General features: G+C 46.9%; 1 protein-coding gene across 4 annotated transcripts in view; it reads right to left on the bottom strand.

The window, feature by feature from the left end:
• Window positions 1-19,976, bottom strand: part of MTA1 (metastasis associated 1) — a 94,205-nt gene extending 74,229 nt beyond the window's left edge. For 3 of the 4 annotated variants that reach the window (XM_040610129.1, XM_040610130.1, XM_040610131.1), the window contains exon 1: window positions 19,827-19,973. In XM_040610129.1, the coding sequence (XP_040466063.1) occupies window positions 19,827-19,854 (28 nt within the window). In that variant the 5' untranslated portion in view covers window positions 19,855-19,973. Of the gene's footprint in view, window positions 1-19,826 lie in introns of all 4 variants that reach the window. The other variant, XM_040610132.1, reaches the window with a different exon arrangement.
• Window positions 19,977-20,332: the final 356 nt, after the last annotated feature.

Raw genomic sequence — 20,332 nt, 5'->3', positions numbered from 1 at the left:
ACCCTAACCCAAGAAGATGAGGGAGAAATAGGCCCTCAGGTATGGTATCAAGAGGGAGACTCAGGAAAATTAGATATGGAACCCTTGGTGGTAGAAATAGTGGATCTGCAACAGCCAATAAGGATTAGACAATATCCTATCCCACTGGAGGGGAGAAAAGGACTTAAACCAGTTATAGATAGGTTGCTCCAAAAGGGGATGCTGGAAGCCTGTATGTCCCCACATAATACCCCCATTCTGCTGGTAAAAAAGGCTGATAGAGCTGATGGATCGTATAGGTTGTTCAGAATTTTAAGGCTGTGAATCAACGAACCATGACCAAATCCCCAGTAGTGACAAACCCATATACTAAACCATTTAACAGCTCAGCATATATGGTATAGTGTAATAGCTTTGAAGGATGCTTTCTGGGCCAGCCCATTAAGTGAAAGGTCTCGGGATTACTTTGCCTTTGAATGGGAAGACCCTGAGACAGGGAGGCGACAACAGCTCAGATGGACCGTACTTCCTCAGGGATTTACTGAATCCCCAAATCTATTTGGCCAAACCTTAGAAAAATTATCACAGCTTTTTGAGGTAAAGGGGGAAGTGAAACTGTTTCAATATGTGGATGACTTACTGATAGCTGGGAAAACTGAGAGAGAGACCCGGAGAACCACTACTGAGTTACTTAACTTCTCAGGGAAAAAAGGGTTGAAGGTCTCAAAATCTAAATTAAAATTCGAAAGGAGGTAAGGTACTTAAGACATTGGCTTAGCCAAGGGAAGAAAAAACTGGATCCTGACAGGGTATCAGGGATTTTAGCCCTATCATCACCCAAAATGAAAAAGGAAGCAAGGCAACTGCTCGGGCTCTCGGGATATTGTAGACCCTGGATTGAAGGGTTTAGTGAAAAGGTAAAATTTTTATATGAAAAACTGACTGGGGAGAAAATTAAGTGGAACGAGGAAAATGAAGAAAAGTTGCGAAGAAGACAACATTAATAGAGGCTCCACTGTTGAGCCTCCCAGATTTAGAAAGAGCCTTTTATCTATTTGTAAATGTTTCTAACTGAACCGCATATGGAGTATTACCTCAAGAATGGGCAGGAATCAAGAAACCTGTTGGGATATTGTTCTAAACTATTAGACCCTGTGAGTAGGGGGTGGCCCGCGTGTTTGCAGGCACTCATGGCTACTGCTTTACTCATTGAGGAAGCTAGAAAAGTCACTTTTGGGGCACCTCTGAAGGTTATATATGCCACATAATGTTAGGGGAGTACTCCAGCAGAAGGCTGAAAAATGGTTAACTGATGGATCAGGATAGCTTCAGTAGGATGCTGAAGTATGAAGCCATCCTGATCGGCTCCTCTGACTTAGAACTAAAAGTAACTGCTGCACAAAACCCTGCACCATTTCTATATGGGGAACCCATAAAGAACTACAACATAACTGTGTAGAAGTGATTGAATTGCAAGCAAAAATACGACCCGATCTCTAGGAGACAAAATTAGAGACAGGGGAAAAACTATTTGTTGACAGGTCATCCAGAGTGGCAGGTGGAAAGAGAAGATCTGGGTATGCCACTGTAAACAGGGATACGGTCCTGATGGAATCAGGACCACTCAGTGCTGCTTGGTTCACTCAAGCATGTGAAATTTATGCATTATTACGAGCCCTAGAACTATTGAAAGGGAAAAGTGGATTTATCTATACTGATTATAGATATGCTTATGGGATAGTCCACACGTTTGGGAAAGCTTGGAAAGAAAGGGGACTTACAGGCACCCAAGGAAAAGGGCTAATTCACCCAAACTTTAGTTAATTGCAGGCATTGAGAGGACCTAGAGAGATTGCTGTAGTACATGTCAGCGGACATCAGAAGGGAACTGGCTTCCACATAAGAGAAAATAACCTAGCAGATAAAGAAGCTGGGGAAGCAGCTCTTAGGAAGCACAATATAGTTTTAACCCTGCAGGAATCGGATAATGAAAAAGGGACACAAGAGAAAAAGTATATGGATGCAGAAATAAAAACTATAAAGACAATAGGGGCAGAACTGAAAGAAGGAAAATGGGTTCTGTCTGATGGAAGAGAGATACTGTCAAAGGAACAAGCTAGGCGTGTACTTCTACAACTACACCTACAAACCCACTGGGGAACAAAAGCACTGAGTGATCAATTTCTAAAATTTTATGGGTGTGTAGGAATATACGAGATAGCCAAACAAACCATCCAGGAATGCTTAAGGTGTCAGAAGATAAATAATAAAGTGATTAGACAAGCACCTGCTGGAGGAAGAAGGACAGCATACCGACCATTTGAGAGAATACATGTGGACTTTACTGAATTACCAAAAGTAGGACAATATAAGTATCTGTTGGTAATCGTGGATCAATTAACACATTGGGTAGAGGCTTACCCAGCAGCGTGAGCCACCACCGTAGTGGTAGCTAAGAATCTATTGGAGAATGTTATTCCTCGCTTTGGTTTAATCAGAAACATTGATTCCGATCAGGGGACACATTTTACCTCAAATGTTTTGAAGGCTTTAACTATGGCTCTGGGCATTAAATGGGAATATCATACGCCATGGCATCCTCAAAGTTCTGGGCGGGTTGAGAGAATGAATCAGACAATTAAACACTAATTGGCCAAACTGATGAGTGACACTCAATTATCATGGGTAAAATGTTTACCACTAGCACTGTTAAACATAAGAACCATGCCACATGGGGAGACTGGAGTATCACCTTATGAGATGCTTTACGGTATGCTGTATTCTCAAGGAATGCCCTTAGATCATTCTTTGATAGAAGACTATGAGACCCATAAGTATGTGATAACTCTGGGAAAACAATTAAATGAACTTCAGGAGAAGGGCATGTTGGCTCAAAATGTGCCCTTGGGGTTCTCCATTCATAAAATACAGCCCGGAGATAAAGTTTTGATAAAAACTTGGAAAGAAGAGTTGTTGTCTCCACACTGGGAAGGTCCTTATCTTGTCTTGCTTACCACAGAAACAGCTACAAGGATGGCAGAAAAGGGGTGGATGCATGCATCTTGAGTAAAAGGACCCATACCAGAGACATGGAAGGTTGAATCCACTCCTGGAGACCTTAAGGTTAAAGCTCAAAAGGACTTGAAATGTATCTGGGCATAACGATCTTTTGAATATTATCTGTATATATTGAAATGCATATTGACGAGTGTATTAGCAGCTGTTGGAAACTATACAGGCCATAGTAGAAGGATTCAGAGCCCCAAACCCACAGGAGGCATACCACCTCCAGCAGAAATAGGATAGTACCTGTTATGTCCAAAACATCCTAAACCTCCCAGTTGCCATTTGGCCTAGACACGGTGCAGATGCCATTATTGCTGTCGATGGTGATACTGTTATAGTCTCAAAATCTCCGCTTTCTGTCCCCAGTGTAAGGACATACTCTAGAATCCAAAGAAAAAGAAGAAAAGGGAGTGGAAGAAGCCTGGTACTGAGAAGCCTATATGAGAAAGCCACTGTTTTGTGGGTATGAACTAAATCTAGATTCTCTGGAAAATATATCCAGAGAATTGGCTATCTGCCCTGAATCAAGCCCATGTAAAGGGCCACAGGTTAGTGAGCCCGGACCATCTTCTAAGAAGCATAAGGGAGAGGGCAAGACTGGAGAAGGAACTAGTCCCACAGCTCAAGAAGGTTTAACAAGGGCTGCAACCCCTTAGGGTCCTGCATGACCCTGATGGTCCAAGGGCATTCTCAGAACTGTAGCGAATGCATTGTTAACACCCAGAGAAGGAGAATTCAGGAACAAACCCTGGTATATCATACCATCTATGCCTGTGAAGGGCAAAAGCTGAGCTCATGTTATGTGAACCAGACAGAATATGCAAGATGCAATGAAAGTGGTAGAATAACCTGTTATGATCCGAAAGAAGTACCCCATCAATGGTGGACAGAGGTGCGAACAAATAATGGGCATGGCAGGTTACTTGGACAGAGTCGCATCAGAACAAATCTTAGTGAACCACTATCTGTGGGATTTGACGCCTGCAATGCTATTGATGATCATTTTGATGCAAACTGTGGGAACCTAGAATGGAGACAATATTACAAGGACTAGAATAAGTATATATACCCTGGGTGGGGACAGTGTCAGATGAGACCTGATTATCTGCTTTCATCAAGTACCGCCAGGTACCAATCCAATCACCTTTGTGGAAGAAGAGGGTGGGGATGTGTCTGTTGGGATACGAATCACATTGTGGGGGCGGCCGTCCCAACGTAAAATTTAGTAAGGTCGAAGCACCATCGAGCTGCAATGGCCAAACCTGTAATCCTGTGAATCTTAAAATCATCAACCCAGGTGACTGGAAAAGCAGGAACCGAACCAGACACGGTCTAAAAATTTATGGAAAAGGGGCAGATCCCAGGGTAATCCTGGATATAAGGATTATAGAAAACGCTAGAAAATCTGCCGCAAAACATTTATTGTTCCACTCTTTTTAGCTCCCGTTTCCACTTCATGATAAGTATGAGATTCCAACCATTGCTAAGAATGTGTTTGTAAATCTAGTGAAAAACATTGCAACAGCATTAAATGTGACAAACTGTTTTGTTTGTGGAGGAACTAACCAAGGGGACCGCTGGCCTTGGGAGTCGATGAAAGCAAACATCTTGAATCCCAAAATTTGGAAGCCAGCAGAGGGTAACAGAAAGACACAATGGGTGTTACAAACAAGCATAATCGGGAGAACCTGCTGGCAAAACCAAAATGGGAAAAAATTGGTGGGTGATTTAGTCTGTGAGGAAGGATATGAATGGAATGAGACAGTATCACACTGGACCTCCTGAGGAAGTCCTCAAGTAATGCCGGGAAACCTGAAAATTGGACAAATGGTAGCCAAATACCGCATGGGTGACCAGCCCCCGATGGGTATTATTGGATCTGTGGTAAGCTAGCATATGCCGAGTTGCCTAAAAATTGTACGGGATCATGTGTATTAGGGACAATCAGGCCCAGCTTCTTCCTATTACCCACTGCCCAAGGAGAGAGACTGGGGGTACCTATATATACAGAAATGGAAGAATTAAGAAGGGCACGACAAAGTTTACAAATAGGGAATTGGAAAGAAAATGAATGGCCCCCAGAAAGGATAACAGAATATTATGACCCAGCCACCTGGGCTGAGTATGGATCTTGGGGCTACCATACCCTTATATATATATCTGCTTAACAGAATTATTAGGCTGCAAGCGGTTGTGGAAATAGTAGTGAATAAGACAGGAGATGCTCTAAATTTATTAGCTAAGCAGAATGCAAACCTGCGAACTGCAACATACCAGAACCATCTAGCATTAGACTATGTATTAGCACAAGGAGGGGTATGTGGTAAATTTAACCTTACTAATCGTTGCTTAGAAATAGATGATGAAGGAAAAGCAGTGAATGAGCTGGTAAGGGAGATGAAAAAGATTGCACGTGTACCTGTACAGACTTCGAATGGATTTAATATGGATAAGATATGACAGTCAGCCCTTGGGGGCGAGCGGTAGAAAAGACTGGGAGTCATAACCAGAGGGTTGTTCTTAGGGCTGCTAATAGTCCCGTGCTTGATTCCCTGTATTACACTCCTTACACAGAGAATAATCCAGGAAATGCAGTTTACCACAATCCCGGTGGAAGGTCATCAAGAAGATAAGGTCCCTCTTATGGTTCTGAAGGTCCATAATCAAACCCCAAACCCAACAAAGATTCAATTGGCCTTGGCCAAATTTGAAGCAAAAACACAAATTAATGACATTCAAAAGAAGATGAGGGATTGTGATACATGGAGCAATAATTCGTGTCAATTAGATAATTGGTATAGAACAATGGAAAACCACTGAGTAGACTAAGCAGGGGGCCAGAGTGACAGACGGGAAACAGGTGCAGGAAACGGTTATAGCACAAAGAAAGGACAAGTTCTTTCCCTCCACCGCTCTCATTACTCCCAACACAACCGACTACCCCTCACTTCACTTCGGCTGAGACCGGTCCAAAATCTTGTTTGTGAATACTGTGACAGAAAATTAAAAATGAAAACTAAAGAAAATGTCAATCTCTGTCATCTTTAAATCCACGGGTTTCAGGTGACTGTTACAAATGTTCATAGCTCACGTCATTTTTCTAACAGCTTTTTTGTGTGCACATATGTGCATATATTGTTCTCACAGACGCATTTTCTACCTCAAGTGAACATTAACTCCATTTTTCATGTAACTACAGTTTATCAATTGTAAATCCTGGCATGGATTTAAAGAAAGTTTATCACAAATGAATGATTTACCAAAGAATAGCTCACGGTGGTATCCAACAGTTTTGAATAAATAAACCCCCAAAGCGTTGTTTTGCTCAGCAGCAGGAACATCCCCAATCCCACACTCCCATGATCAGCAACTGCAAACCAACCTCACATAAAACAGCCCACTGCACACTGCTGGCAGAAAGGCAAAACTGAAGCTGTCCCACGGGATGCTTCAAGAGCCGACACATGACACAGTGTAGAAATGCATATAGACCAGTGCTTGATGACTTCACCATGTCACAAATGCACAGCCCAGTACATCTCATCCATGTTTTAGACTAATCCCACAACCATGTTGAGCATTTCACCAGTAGCTATGCAACTAATGGAGACCTATTTCTCATTACTCAAATTACCTGGAAAAGGGTTTCTTCTTCTCTGCAAGTTATGCAGGCCACGCTGCAAATCACATAAAACAGAATGTGAGCAGATCAAAGGGGAGTAATTTGCATTTTTCATAGAGATTTTAAATGCTTTCACTAAATTAAAATGCTGTCCTGCACAGAAACACTAGTTACTTACTGTGCCACACATACAACAAGGAAATTTAATTTTAACAAACCACTCTCCAACCTGATGCTTTAGCAGGTAAGAGCACTCCTCTAGAATTGTTCAAGCAGCAATGAAAAAGCTAGCTTCTCACTCACTGTGTTTAAAGGAGGTACAGCACCATGCTCCATTGACCCCTGCACTCCGAAACACCTACTCTCCCCTGGTGCAGCACTTCCCCTTCATCTCCAGCTCCCTCCCACGCCATGGAAGTGCATCCGTCTCATACCACCTACCCAGCTAACACTATTCCCTGTTTGCTTTTGCGACAGTAGCTACAACTACACACGCTGGATCACAGGAACCCTCCACAGGCTCCCAACAATCCAGCTGCCAATGGGAGTCATCCTCTCTGTGCACAGCTGTCAGAGTCTCTGTGCCCTGGGCTGAAAGAGAGGATGGGGAACAACAAAATTAACTTTAAAAAAAAAAACCAAACTTTAAACAACAGGAAGACATGCATCTCAGCTCCTACCACAGAACAGGAAGGAAAGAGTACTCTAAAAGAAAAAAAAAAGGTCCAGAGACAGAAAAATGGAGCCTGATAGCAAGCAAAACAAGAAGTCAGGCCCTTCAAACACAACAGACTGTCTATCCTTGCTAATTTACTGGCTTTCCTACTTACACGACAGAAGAAAAGGGCTAGCCTAGCCACTCTGCATCCCACAAGCGCGGCACGTCTCCTTACAAACAGCAACCACCATGAAACACGTGAAGCTCACCCCTCACCGCCCAACTGCCTGAACAGAAGAGCTGGAGATTCAATCCCATACCTTCACAACAGCTTACAGCTTAAACTCACAATCCCCGAAATAATCAGCCACGCATCCACATCATGACTGTAATTAACTGCATCACTTATCCACATTACAGAATTACCTGTGATCAGGCTAAAACCACGACTGAGGAGCGTGTGCCAATACCACAAGACAGTAAGGACCATCACACATATGACTACCTTCTGACTCACAATTAAGATTCATTTCTTCCTCTTGCCTATGCTGTTATAGAGCAGAAGTAGCCGCCTAACATAAACCTATGCAGAAGGCCTTTATATCCCACTTTTTTCTTCTGAAATTGAGAATACGCACAACTTTCTAGAAAGCAATGCTGTATCATACAGGTACTAAACCACCAGAACACACAGACACAAGCACACTTGCAGCAACTAACTAAATCTAGAATGACTGCCTACAGGCCACAGAAGATGGAAGTGTTCCACAAAGGCAGTAAAAGAGTTGTTCTCAATTAGCACTAAACATAACAGAATTTTTTTTGGCTCTCATATGCTTTTAAGACATTACTGCAAAATAGCTTCCCCCTCTGCCCTCTTCATGTCAGCTGTTGATTAAGTCTACCATCGGTCTGCAGAAAACAAACTCAGGAGGGAGTACTGCAAAAGAAAGAACACACACTGTCTAGAGGTCATATATTTATAAGATTAGGCATGTCTGAGCTACCTAACAACCTTATAGGCTTTTAGGTGATCAAGTTGCAAAAATGCTCAAAAGTATTTTTATCCTTCCTAACTTACATTTGCCTTTCAAGCTACAAGCACTTTCTGAGGACTGACCTCGCTGAATACTACCTACCTTACATCCAGAAAGACTTACACACCGTGCACTGTATTAGCTACAGATGTACTCAGTACACAAAGGAGGCTGAAGCCGCCTTCTGCCCACACTTACTACCACTGTTGGGTACAACGTGCATTTCCACACATGTGATAAAGAACTTCACAGTTGCAAATATTTCCCCTGCTCAATCCACAAAGCTGCTTCCCTGAATTAAAGATGAGTGTCAAGAGAGTGCATAAACTTATGATGACCTGCTTACTTCTCTTACGGGAAACATATGCCTCCTCATACTCTGGGTTTCAAATTCAACTTTGGGCCAGTTTCTTTCAGTAAACTCCAGCTTTTATTCAGCAGCTTGGTCCTGAAACTGTCACTCACTTTTCATTTTAGATAACACAAAACCTCGTGGTCTACGTTCTCATGAAAGAGGAGGCTGGAGAGGCTACACTGCTTTCAGCCTAACAAGTCAAGCAATCTCACCTGGCAGAGCCCAGGTCCCATTGCCTTCCGGCTGTTCAAAAAACAGCAGCACTCACAGCAGCTGTCACCTGATGAAATGTTTAGTTACAGCACAGATACAGTTTCAAGAGAGAAAGCCTTACCAGCACAGTATTTTCATTAGCAGAAATGCAGAACCGAAACAGAAATGCAGTATACCTAGCAGTATGCATGAACAGGTTATTTACAATTAATGTCTTTTCACAGATCCACAGAGGTATTAACAGATATACTGTCAGCACAAGTTCGGTTTGCATTTACTGAACAGCAGTATTTGTGGCTACTGCGTGCATAGGATACATGCTGCCTCATCCTCAGCTTGCTGCGCTATAGGCAACACCACTACTACTGCTCAACTCCTTAAAAAAAGTGAGTGGAAATGGAGCCAGAACTCAAGCACACAAGGATCTGAAATACCTATAATCATTTAGTGAGGGACACAGCAAAAGCAAGTGCCATCTCCTGCATAAATCTCCACTCCATACAGTTGACAGCAAATGATCACTAAATTTAGTAGGGATAGGTTGAGATAGCCCAGTTAAATCACGCTAGCTTTGCCCTTGTTTCTTGAGCACATTCATACGGTAAACAAAATGTTCACATTACATTTTCTTCCAAATGTGCAGAACTTGTATCTGGAAGGGGACAGCCAAAATAACTTGGCTGTTTTGAGATGAAACCTACATATCAGTTATTCTGTCTTGCCTCCAAAAAGCCAGGTTCAATATTCCCCAAACCATAGCCCTAAAGTAGAAGCAATTCATACCAAGGTCCATGTAACAGGACTACAGATTATGCACAGAGCTACAGAAACGCTGATACAAACTTCTATCAGTGCAAGCTCTTCCCAGGTAGTAAGACACACTAAAAAAATAATAATAATAATAAACCCAAAACCAAACCTCTAAAGGACCTGTAATGGTTACAAACAAGAACTCAAGTATCTACCACACAGTACACAACTCGAGCTAAGAAGTATTTTCTACCTTTTTAGAGAAAAAAAAAACATTTAAGTCTCTAAGACATGCAACTTGCTTGGACAGACTGAAAATTCTCAATCCCATTTAAACTCTGAAACATTAAGGGATTTGGAACTTCCCAAAGGTCTTCTGTTCTTTGTTTTCTATCATGTCAAAGGGGGAAAGAAAAATTCCTGTTCAGCTACCTCATACCATTTTTTTGTCCGATTCTTAGTGAAACAAGGTTTATGCAACTCCATTATCCAGTCATTAGTTCTTCCCTATTAACTCCTGAACCCTTTGTTTGATTTAAAACATTTCACAGAGGGACAGAAGTCTCAAAGATAATTAAGTTCTGACCACTGTTCCCTATCTTAAAAACATAGATACTAAAAACTACAAGAGAAAGCGAGAAATGCAAGACAGACAATTAGGGATATGAAATGGTTCCTATTTCAGAAACAATTAATGGACTAGGTTTTAAAGCAATTCACTGGAGATTCTGCAGTGTTTGGGGGAATTATCAAAGGTGCTCGCTTCTCTTAGCGCCTCTTAACACCTCTATTATTAGTGCCATAGAAGGCAGGTCCTGGGCTCGATTAACTCCTGATCTGATTCATTATGACCAGCTGTGTTCCCTAATGTTTACCCTCTCTGCGGGGGAAGGTGGCAGGTATTCTGCCTAGCAGCAACAATCTAGGGACTTAAGATCTCCGTTCTGGACAAGGCCCAGAGTTCCTACATACGGTACCTTTCCCAGTAAAAGCGTGAAACTACAAAGGACTGGGTGCAGAAGGGAAGAACCACCTCATGGAAGAAAGAACACGAATTTTAGATGAAGTCAACGTCCTTATTTCTGTTCCTCACAGCACTGTTGGCTGTATTTAGTTGCAGACCACCTGTGGAAAAAAACAAAGGACAGCAATATGCTGGCACTTGTGAAAAAGAGGTTACGGGTGTCAGCTGTACATCACAGGTCACTTCTTAGACAAGAACTATGCCACACTGAAGTAACTGCTACTAGGGATGTCGGCTTAAAAGGTAAGGTAGGGCAACTGTGTACAAACAAGACTTGAAAAGAGAATTTGTGAGAATCCTGGAAATAAAATTAAGCTTCCAAAGTACTACCCTGAGGATAAAGAAGCAATTCTGCTGCCAGAAATCAATTATATGGCAGTACAAGGAAACCCATTTCAATTAATCCATTCCCAATATACCAGCTATAACTGAGGCACGCTTGCATGTGGCACTGACCCTCTTTAGGTTCACTAAGTCAACTCCCTCCAGATTTCTGCAGGACAAGCACACACTGAATATACCTGGAGAACCACTGTTTTTATTCTTCACTTTACATGAGATATCCAGGCATGATTTAAAGTTCTCTGGACACAAAGCCTGTTCTGTATTACCTCTTCTGCCACTTCATTTGCCAAGGATGTAGCTATACAAATATTTTCTGCAATAGAAAAGTTGCAAGCCTATGTAATTTCAGCTGCACCAGTGCAACTCTTTGAGGGGCAATACCATTAACCAGTTCAGGGAAATAGTCCAGGCTTAAAAAACAGAAAGGCCTTTCCCCAAAGCTGGGTTGTAAGGGAAGACCAGGATGGTCTAATTTACAGAAGAGCCAGAGAAACACTTGAGCAAACAGAGGAACTAGGACCGAGAGAACTCCTTAAATCATGGAGGAGTTGGGGGGCAGGGAGGGAAGCATGGGAGAGGAGTATCCTCAAACTGCACCCTCATAATCTTCTCTAGAAGGCAAGAGAACTGCCTATTCCATTGCAATTCTTACTGCTAAGCACAGACAAAAAAACCCCATTATTTTCCAAAAGATATTTTGGCAGTTCATAAGATGACAAGAAATCAGCTTCACGTTCTTTGCAAGTATCTCAAGAGCTGCAAAACAAGACACCAAGTCTTGTATCACTGTCAAGAAACAACAACTGCAGTTTTTCGTTTGGGTTGGTTTATTTGTTTAAAAGCAATGTTCCACTTCAGTTAGGAAAGGTGGATTAACTGCTTAGGCTGTGGTACAACAGCATATTAAGTCCAGAGGTAAGGGTTTCGGTGCCAGATCAGAAACATCACGGCCTCACAATGTAAAGCATGGATGAAGTATAAACTCCTGCCATAGTTTTGCAGATGTTTCTTCAAACATGAGTGCCAGTGAAGCTGATTCATCCCCCGCCCTCTCATACCACCCCCTCAGGTTGTGACAGCTTCTCCTTGGAGGCAGGCACGCACATGGTAAATCTGATCAGGAACTCACGGGGGTCAAAACACTGTCTCCCAACGAACCCAATGTGCTTTGCTGCTTCGCTCCACAGCCACGCCAAGCTGTGCCAGTCCAGCTAAGGAAGCAATGTGAGACAGTAGCAAGTGTCTGCAAGCAGGCGTTGCTTAAATCGACAGGCTTACCAGGGAAAAACATCCACAGAAGCTGTCTCACTTGGCTGGTTCAAATTTGCTCACATGTTGACAACTTAACTCTGTAAGGATAAGCTCTGTGCTGAATCAGGAATCATCTGCTCACACCACACTAACTTTATGCTTGGTCAAGTATAGTCTATCCTCCTACACCTTGCATAAAAGCATGAAGTCCCCAAATTAAACAGAGCACATCACGTGCAATTTAACAGACACATTACCATGGACCACATCTGACACAGATCATGATTGGTGATCTGGCAACACATGGAACCAGAGCTGTGAAATCCCAGGCACCACCCAAGACTAAACAGCTTGCGAGTAACACACATGTAAAAGACTGGAGAAGCCTAGATTTTTTTTCTTTTACTTGCAAACTCACTTCAAAGCTGCCAACTAACTTCTTCGCTCTACTTCATTGATCAATGTCAAGTAAAAATTATCTCAGGAACACTTCTCCTTCCCAAAGATGATCCAGCCAAAGAGCTAGAAAAGGAGAACATGTGCATGGCTCCTTCTGGGCTGGGCTACACTGCCTGAAAGCCTCACTGGTGCTTCACAGGTCCTGCCAAATTTGGTTTTACAAGTAAAGAGGAGAGGAGGAATCATATCAGACTCAAAAAAAACCCCAAACAACACTTTGAAGCAGGGCCTCTTTGTATATTACATCTACAGCAAAGGGCTCCAAGATCCTAAAGACCTAGAACTGTAGTATCTTACAAGAGTACCTTTCCCAACAGTTCCAGTTATCTAAACCTCATGGGGAAACAGGCAAAGCATCTGAAGGGCTCAGTCACTTACCTGTTCAGGGATTTAATAAAATAATGATCTAGCAAAGCAGTAAAACACAGTATAAAAACTCCTTACTTGGTGCAGAAGTAACACTGACTTAACAGATCACTTGTTGCCAGAAGACATGCAGAACTAGGAGGAGGCAAGCTCAAACAGCTCATAGCCATACTCTCAAGCAACCCCAAACGGCTCAGGAACAGTTTATAAATCAAAGTAAAACCAAATAACAGCAACCACTTTATTCTCTTCTCCTACTAGGGAGAGATGAAGTAATCTTTATTTAAAGTTAGGATGTTTAAACATCAAAAGTTGCTTGAAAAACAACCACACGCAATTGAAAGGAAATTCTCTTACAATCACCCAAAATCTCAATAGTTAAACAAAAGGCAATGCTTAAAGAGTTTGAAAGTCCCTCTTCCACAATTTATCAAGTGTCTTCTATTTGCCATCACTGAAAGGCAAAACATGCAAACAAGAGGGACAGGGACGGGCACAGAGGGCCGCCAAGGAGTAAGGCAGCATGCAGGCCCTGCCGCTTCGGCTGCCCACCAAACCACCCCAGCCCTGCTGCTGGCCGGCTGTGTCCCCCCACCCCAGCCCTGCTGCTGGCCGGCCGTGTCCCCCCACCCCAGCCCTGCTGTGTTGTATCCCCCCCACAGTCCTGCCACAGGCCAACTGTGTATCCCCCGCCTCAGTCCTGCCACAAGTCATTTGTGTTCCCTTGGCCTCAGCCCTGCCACAGGCTGGCTGCGTGTCCCCTGTCCCAGCCCTGCCACAGACCATCTGTGTGTTCCTTGTCTCAACTCTGCTGTGTCCCCCCACCCCAGCCCTGCCACAGACCAGCTGTGTGTCCCCTGTCCCAGCTCTGCTGTGTCCCCCTACCCCAGGCCGGCCTGGCACAGCCTCCCATGCACCAGCCCAGGAACTGCTTAAACTCACTAACCCAGCAGAAAATGTCACTGTCACTGCGCTGACTTTCTAAGGGGCCAGCAGCAGCCACCTGGCCAAAGAGGGAGCCAAGAAACAGGAGAGGAGGCAGGAGGCGAGCACCACCCTGCCAGGGGAAGGCAGAGTCCCCCCTTGGCAGGAGCAAGCTTAGCACTGTCCCTCTGTTTTGCCAGCTGCAATGAGCTTTACAGCTATTACAGACGCGCTGAGCACGTGCAGACACCATGGTTGTAGGTCTAGCCCCCAGACACACTTAAGCTGGCTGACAATGCTCCTCACCACGCGACGCTTCCCCGTTACCAGCCAGCTAATGAAGCTAGTGAAGCAGGCCGATACGGGGGAGAAAAGGAAAGGAAGACTGTAAACCACAAGAACATAAATGTGTATAACTACGATGAAAGGAAAGATGAAGAAACTCATTGCCTGGCTGTTGCTGAAAGGTGATAAGCTAGAACCTGTCCTACATTTATCAGGGAAAATGACTGCAGAAACCTACTAGTAAGCTGCAAGAATGAATGCTTATTTTTATTTTCTTTACTGGTTATTTAATACCACTCTCCACTAAATGCGCTCTCAGCTCAGGCTACCTTCAAATACTCCACTACAGTTCAAAGTTAGTTAAAAAAAAAAAAAAAAAAAAAAAAACACCAAAACCAAACCAACAAACACAACCAAAACAAAAACATCCCACAGTAACCCCTCCTGCAATCCAAAATACATCCACACAGATAACCATGCAAGAGGACAGGAGAGGGTTTACACATGCCCCTGCAGTTAAATGATCTGAATTAAATCCTTCAGCTCTGGCCTCAACACCACACTTCTGTGCAAGCTTCCTCAATAACTCTGTACCTCAGTCCTTTACCACAGAAAGCACAGAAAATTACTACTGACATCACCGTGACGCCAAGGGGACCCATGCACCCATCTGCTCACAGCTCTCATTCAAGTCACACGCCGCCACAAGAGTGTAGATGCCAAACAGGGGTATGTAACAGGATTGGGGGCAGGTCAAACCACGGTCCCCAGCTATGCATTAATAACAGCCTATAATAACAGGGAGATGATGTCATGCTGCCATTCTTAAAAACTTTGGGGATAGCTATGTTGAAATGTGAAGTATGACTGCAGTGCAGACAGGCACACCACTACCAGGTCTAATCAAGTGAGTGAGAAATAACTCCACCAAGTTGTAGAGCTTCAGTCTCGAGCACACTGGAAGAAAGCTGCTGGGAATCTTAGGTGCCCATGACAGGCACTGTGGAGTCATAATTCCACTTACTTTAAACATGTTAGATGCAGCTAGTATGTATGTGCCTGACTGACCTGTGAGTGTATCTCCTGATGCCATTTAAACATACCTTAAACATACCATAGTCTTAAAATCAGTGATAATTTTGTAGCCGAGTATGCTCCCAAACAAGGAGGTAACTTAAAAGTTGAGAACACATAAAAGGCTTTTCACCTAAAAGCGTAAACTGACATTTGTCTCAGCAAAAGTGTTGGGCTTCAGTAGTTCTTCCTCCATCCTTCCTCTCCTTTCTTTTCCCGTCCCCTTGTTCCCAGCCCTCCCACTGAGCCCATTCAGCTGTTCACACAGTCCCACAGTGAACCAGATCGGGTAGCTGATGCAGATTAAAAATAATCCAGGAAAAAACAAAGAGTGAGGAGGAGGGAAGGTGGAAAAATTTTAAGTTCCTCAAATCAGTGCAAGATGGAAATGCAAAAATCATTGTCTCACTGCATCAAGGGAATGCCAGAGGGGCACAAACCTGCAGCGGGGCTCGATCAATTGCCACCACTGAAGGAATACTTGTCACACTACAGTTCAACTCTTCCGGAGAAGGTGGAGACAGAATAGCTGTTGGAAAGTCTCTTGATACTGAGATGACCTGTTCTCTTCCAGGCAGCTGACACAGCACTCTCCTGAAAGCAGAGCCTGGCACCAGCTAGAACAATGAACATCTCTCTCCCACATGCATTTTTTCATCAGAGGCCCCAAATTCCAGCTCAGAGGTCCCAAGCTTCTGAGATCTGGTGTTTATCCAACATTCCCACACGGCCTGCAATCGTGCAGACTGCCAGTCCACTCCATGGAGCAGCAGGCCAGCCCACCATGACTCCTTCCAAGCCACAGCAGCCCACACTCTCCTCATGCTGCCATTTATTTCATGGCTGTGTGGCAGCTGTTAAGATCTTCACTTCTACTACCCTGGAGACAGGTGATTCCAGGATTTCCTTCTGGACAACAAATAAGATGCCATACTTCATTTTGGAATTTGATACCCTGGCATCTTCCCTACACATTTAAGAAGCTTCACGTTCTGTGAACCATGCTAGCTTGGGAGAGCCCCATTTGTATTGAACGCCACCCCCTTCCCCAGCAGAAACGTACCAGCAGAAACTTGGTAGGAACCAGGAGAACCAGTTGCTTTCTGTAAGCGGACCTGACACCAGCAGTCAATTTACCTACAGAGACTTACAGCCACTCAAACGGCAGCTTCTAATGTCCCGTGTGTTGTCATGTCCCGTGTCCCGTCCCCCCCCCCCCCCCCCCCCCTCCCAGCATGCTCGCTCTGCCACAGAACAGAGAAGACTTGCATGTCACTTTGGGCCTCCATAGCACAGGCTCCTCGGCTCCTCTATCCAGGAACTACCGCATGTCAACATGAGAGCAAGACACTTCATGTCTTCTGGAAGAGCTGTCAACTATGCATTTAATATCAGCCTATGTCAGAGATGAGCAATTCACCTACTGGCTTCTGAAGACAAAAATCCAGTGTTTCGTGATTAGGCCAAAAGTGATGACGACCATCCTTTCTGAGTCAACGTATACTTCTAGGAGCGTTATCGATCTACAGTGAGCAAGCTGCTCTTGGCAGCTGTTAGGTCTGGAGTTCACACAACACAATTTGGTAGCCACAAGAATAATAACAGATTATCTGCTGAATGTTTGCCTTCCAGTGGGAAGTGTATGAAATGACTATGCACAAATCCCATTCAGGATTTAATCCTGCCCTGGAGTTCACACAGAACTTCAGTGCACAAAACCATTAGTGGGAGATACCAGCACCAGAGGTCAGAAACAATTCAATAACACAAACTCCTCCGGCTCAGGCCAAACAGAGTGCTCACACAGAAACAGCTGCATCCATCCGTATGTTGATCTTGGTAATATGTCAAATCAAGACTTCATCCATATGTACAATAACAGAGCACTGTAACCTTGGCTATCAGCCAGCTGCCTCACCCTCTGCCCAAAAAGGTTACGAAGCAAATCCCAAACAACATTTCCAAGTACAGAAGGGACAAGAAGGTGACTGAGAGACCAGCCAAAATGGATATAACACAGGCAAATCACGCCAGACTAACCCGACTCCCCTTCTGGGAAGCAAATATGGGCTCCGTGGCTGAGGGGAGAGCAGGGGGTGCTGGACACCTTGACTTTGTGTCAAAGGCCACGCTAAGTCTCCCACTACAGCCTTCAAACCAAAGTGCAGAGGAGCAGCCTGGATAACGGGACAATAATGGTGGGAAGAAAACTGTCTGGAACACCAAGCTCAAGGGACTGCCATCAGCAGCTGCAGCCTTCACCTGGCTGCCGGTTACTAATGGCATCCCTTGAGGATCAACACTGGGGCCAGCCCTGCTTAGAAGTTTTTTGATGACCTGGAGAGGGACTAGAGTACACTCTCCAAAGTTTGGGGACTTGGGGAAAGCACGCTTGCTGGAGGGCAGGGCTACTAATCAGAGAGACTTCAACAACCTGGAGAATGGCTTGACAAAAACCTCAGAAAGTTCAACTCTAGCTAGAGTGAAGCCCCATGCCTGAGGTGGGGGGTAAGGCTGCTGGCATAGTGTCTCCATCAGAAGGCACCTGGTAAGCCAGCACATTGCCCAGGAGCCAGCAGCACACCCTGGCAACAAGGGCAGCCAGCCCTGCCGCCTTAGCCGGAGCACAGCCGGCAGGGCAAGGGGACACATCCTGCCCTTCTGCTCAGCACTCCTAAGACCATTTGGAGAGCTGGGTCCAGCTTCGGCTCCCCAGCTCAAGTGACATACGGGAAAGAGTCCAGCAGAGTCCACAAAGGTGGGTCAGCTGGAGGCATGGGGTGTGGAAAGAAAGGCAGAGAGCAGCGGCAGGTTAGGTCAGCCTGGGAATGAGAGGGGCTCTGGGGAGATGTTCCTGCTGTCTGCAGCTCCTGAGCGGGAGGTGGCATGCAGACAGGGCCAGACTCTTCTCAGAGATGCGCAAGGATAGGCCGAGGGACAAGGGACACCAGCTGAAACAGGAGAAAATCCAACCAGGCACACGGAAAGAATTATTTGCCACGTGCACGGTGGTCAACACCGGACAGGGCCCGAAGCCGGGGTGGCATCGCCATCCTTAAGATATACTAGGAAGCGGGCTGGACACGGCCCTGAGCACCCTGCCCTACCGGGACAGCTTCTAGCAGGAGGCTGGCCTAGAGATCTCCAGAGATCACTTCCCACCGCCCATGGGGCGCACAGTACAGGTTTTGCCATAAAAAATACTGGAGAGAACGTTCCACACCAGACCTGTGTCTCAAACGTTACATGTCGAACAGTAATTTCCAGGAAACAATTCCCTTCACAAGTCGCACCAGGAACCGAGCTGTAAATTTCCACAACTCATCTCACCCTTCATCCTTCAGCATCTCTAAGCGGACAGGACGCTGCCTGCGCACCCAGCCCGTAGCGGCCCCAGAGACAAAGCCGGGACAGGCAGAGGCACCTCTCCCCTCCGTGAAACCCGGCGCGGCCAGGGAAAGGCACCAACGCGACAAAAGAAGTGACATTTTTCACAGCACAAAGTAAGGCCAGGCCAGAAAAGCGGAAAGAGCAGAAAGTAGTTGCCGATGGAGAGCAGCCAGGCGGGATGGCTTAGCCACCTTCGCCGTGTTTTTTTCCCTTGTTTACTTTACTCCGGTTCTGAAGAACTCCACAAGGAACAGGGCGTTTTGAAACGCCGGGATCCCCACAAAAGCGTCTTCCCGCACATCCTACAGTCCTGGGGAGAAGGAAGCTCCACGGGGCGGCTTTTATAGAGGAAAATGGCCGAGCGCAAATCCGTGCCAGACCACCCTCGGTTTACATCCCCCGAACGCAGTCCCGAGCGCCGCTGCCTCCTTCCCCTTCACGTGAGCCAAAACAAAGGACACGGGGGCAGGAGCGCAGCCCCGGGGCGCAGGCGGGCGGCGGCGGGCGGGGAGGCCGAGCCCGGCCGGGCGCCTCACGCCAGCCCGGCTCCGCCGCCGCTCTCTGCCCATCTTTGTGCTCCCGCTCCCCGCGGCTCCTCGGCCCCCGCCCCGGCAGCCTCGTGTGACCCCCGCCGCGGCAGCCGCTCCGCCCCAGGCCCCAGCCCGCCCGCCCCGCCGCCGCCGCTCCCCCGCGGCCTCCTCGGCCCCCTCAGCCGGCCCCGCGGGCCGCCGAGCCCCGCACCCCCGGCCCGCACGGCCCCGCAAGGCCGCTCCCGGCCCCGCATCGCCCCCCCCCCCCCCGCCCCTCAGCTCCGGAGCTCCCCCGGACCCGCCGAGCCCCGCGCCGGGCCGCCCCGCAGGCCCCTGCCCCGCTCCCGCCGCCCCCCCCCCCCCGGCCGGGCCAGGCCTGCCCCGCCACCGCGGCCCGCCGGGCCCCCGGGGCGCCGCTCGCTCGCCCGCGGGAGGCGGTGAGGGGCGGGAGGCGCGGCGGGGCCGGGCCGGGCCGCGGGGCCCCCCGCGGGCGCTTACCTCCGACCCGGTACATGTTGGCGGCCATGCCCGGGACGGGGCCGGGTGCGGGGCGCGGGCCGCTCCCGCCGCCGCCTCCAGGTGCCGGATCCGCTGGAAAATGGAGGCTGGAGCGGCCGGGCGGGGGAGGGGAGCGGGGGAATTAAAGGGGCCGCGCCGGCTGTCGCCCGGGCGGGGGGAGCGGGGGGGCGGGGCGGGCCCGCGCGGGGAGCGGCCGGCGGCGGGAGGGGAAGGAGCCGGCCCCGCCCGCGGGCTGTGAGGCGGCGGCGCCGGCCGGGGGGCGCGCGCACCGGTACACACACCCCGGCACACCGGCTGCGCTCACACACGCTCACAGGCACACGCACTCCCTGCCTGTGCTCACTCGCAGACACACACGCTTGTGTGTGTACACAGTCACACAGAAACACCCCGACACGGATACACCGCCTGTCCTCTCACGCACACCCCGCCTGTGCTCACGCACACGCTGACACACAGCCTGCCTCTCCTCACACACATACACC

This window comes from Falco naumanni, chromosome 11 (assembly GCF_017639655.2).
Source record: "Falco naumanni isolate bFalNau1 chromosome 11, bFalNau1.pat, whole genome shotgun sequence".
Lineage (NCBI taxonomy): Eukaryota > Metazoa > Chordata > Aves > Falconiformes > Falconidae > Falco > Falco naumanni.
This window is presented reverse-complemented; position numbering and strand designations above follow the sequence as displayed.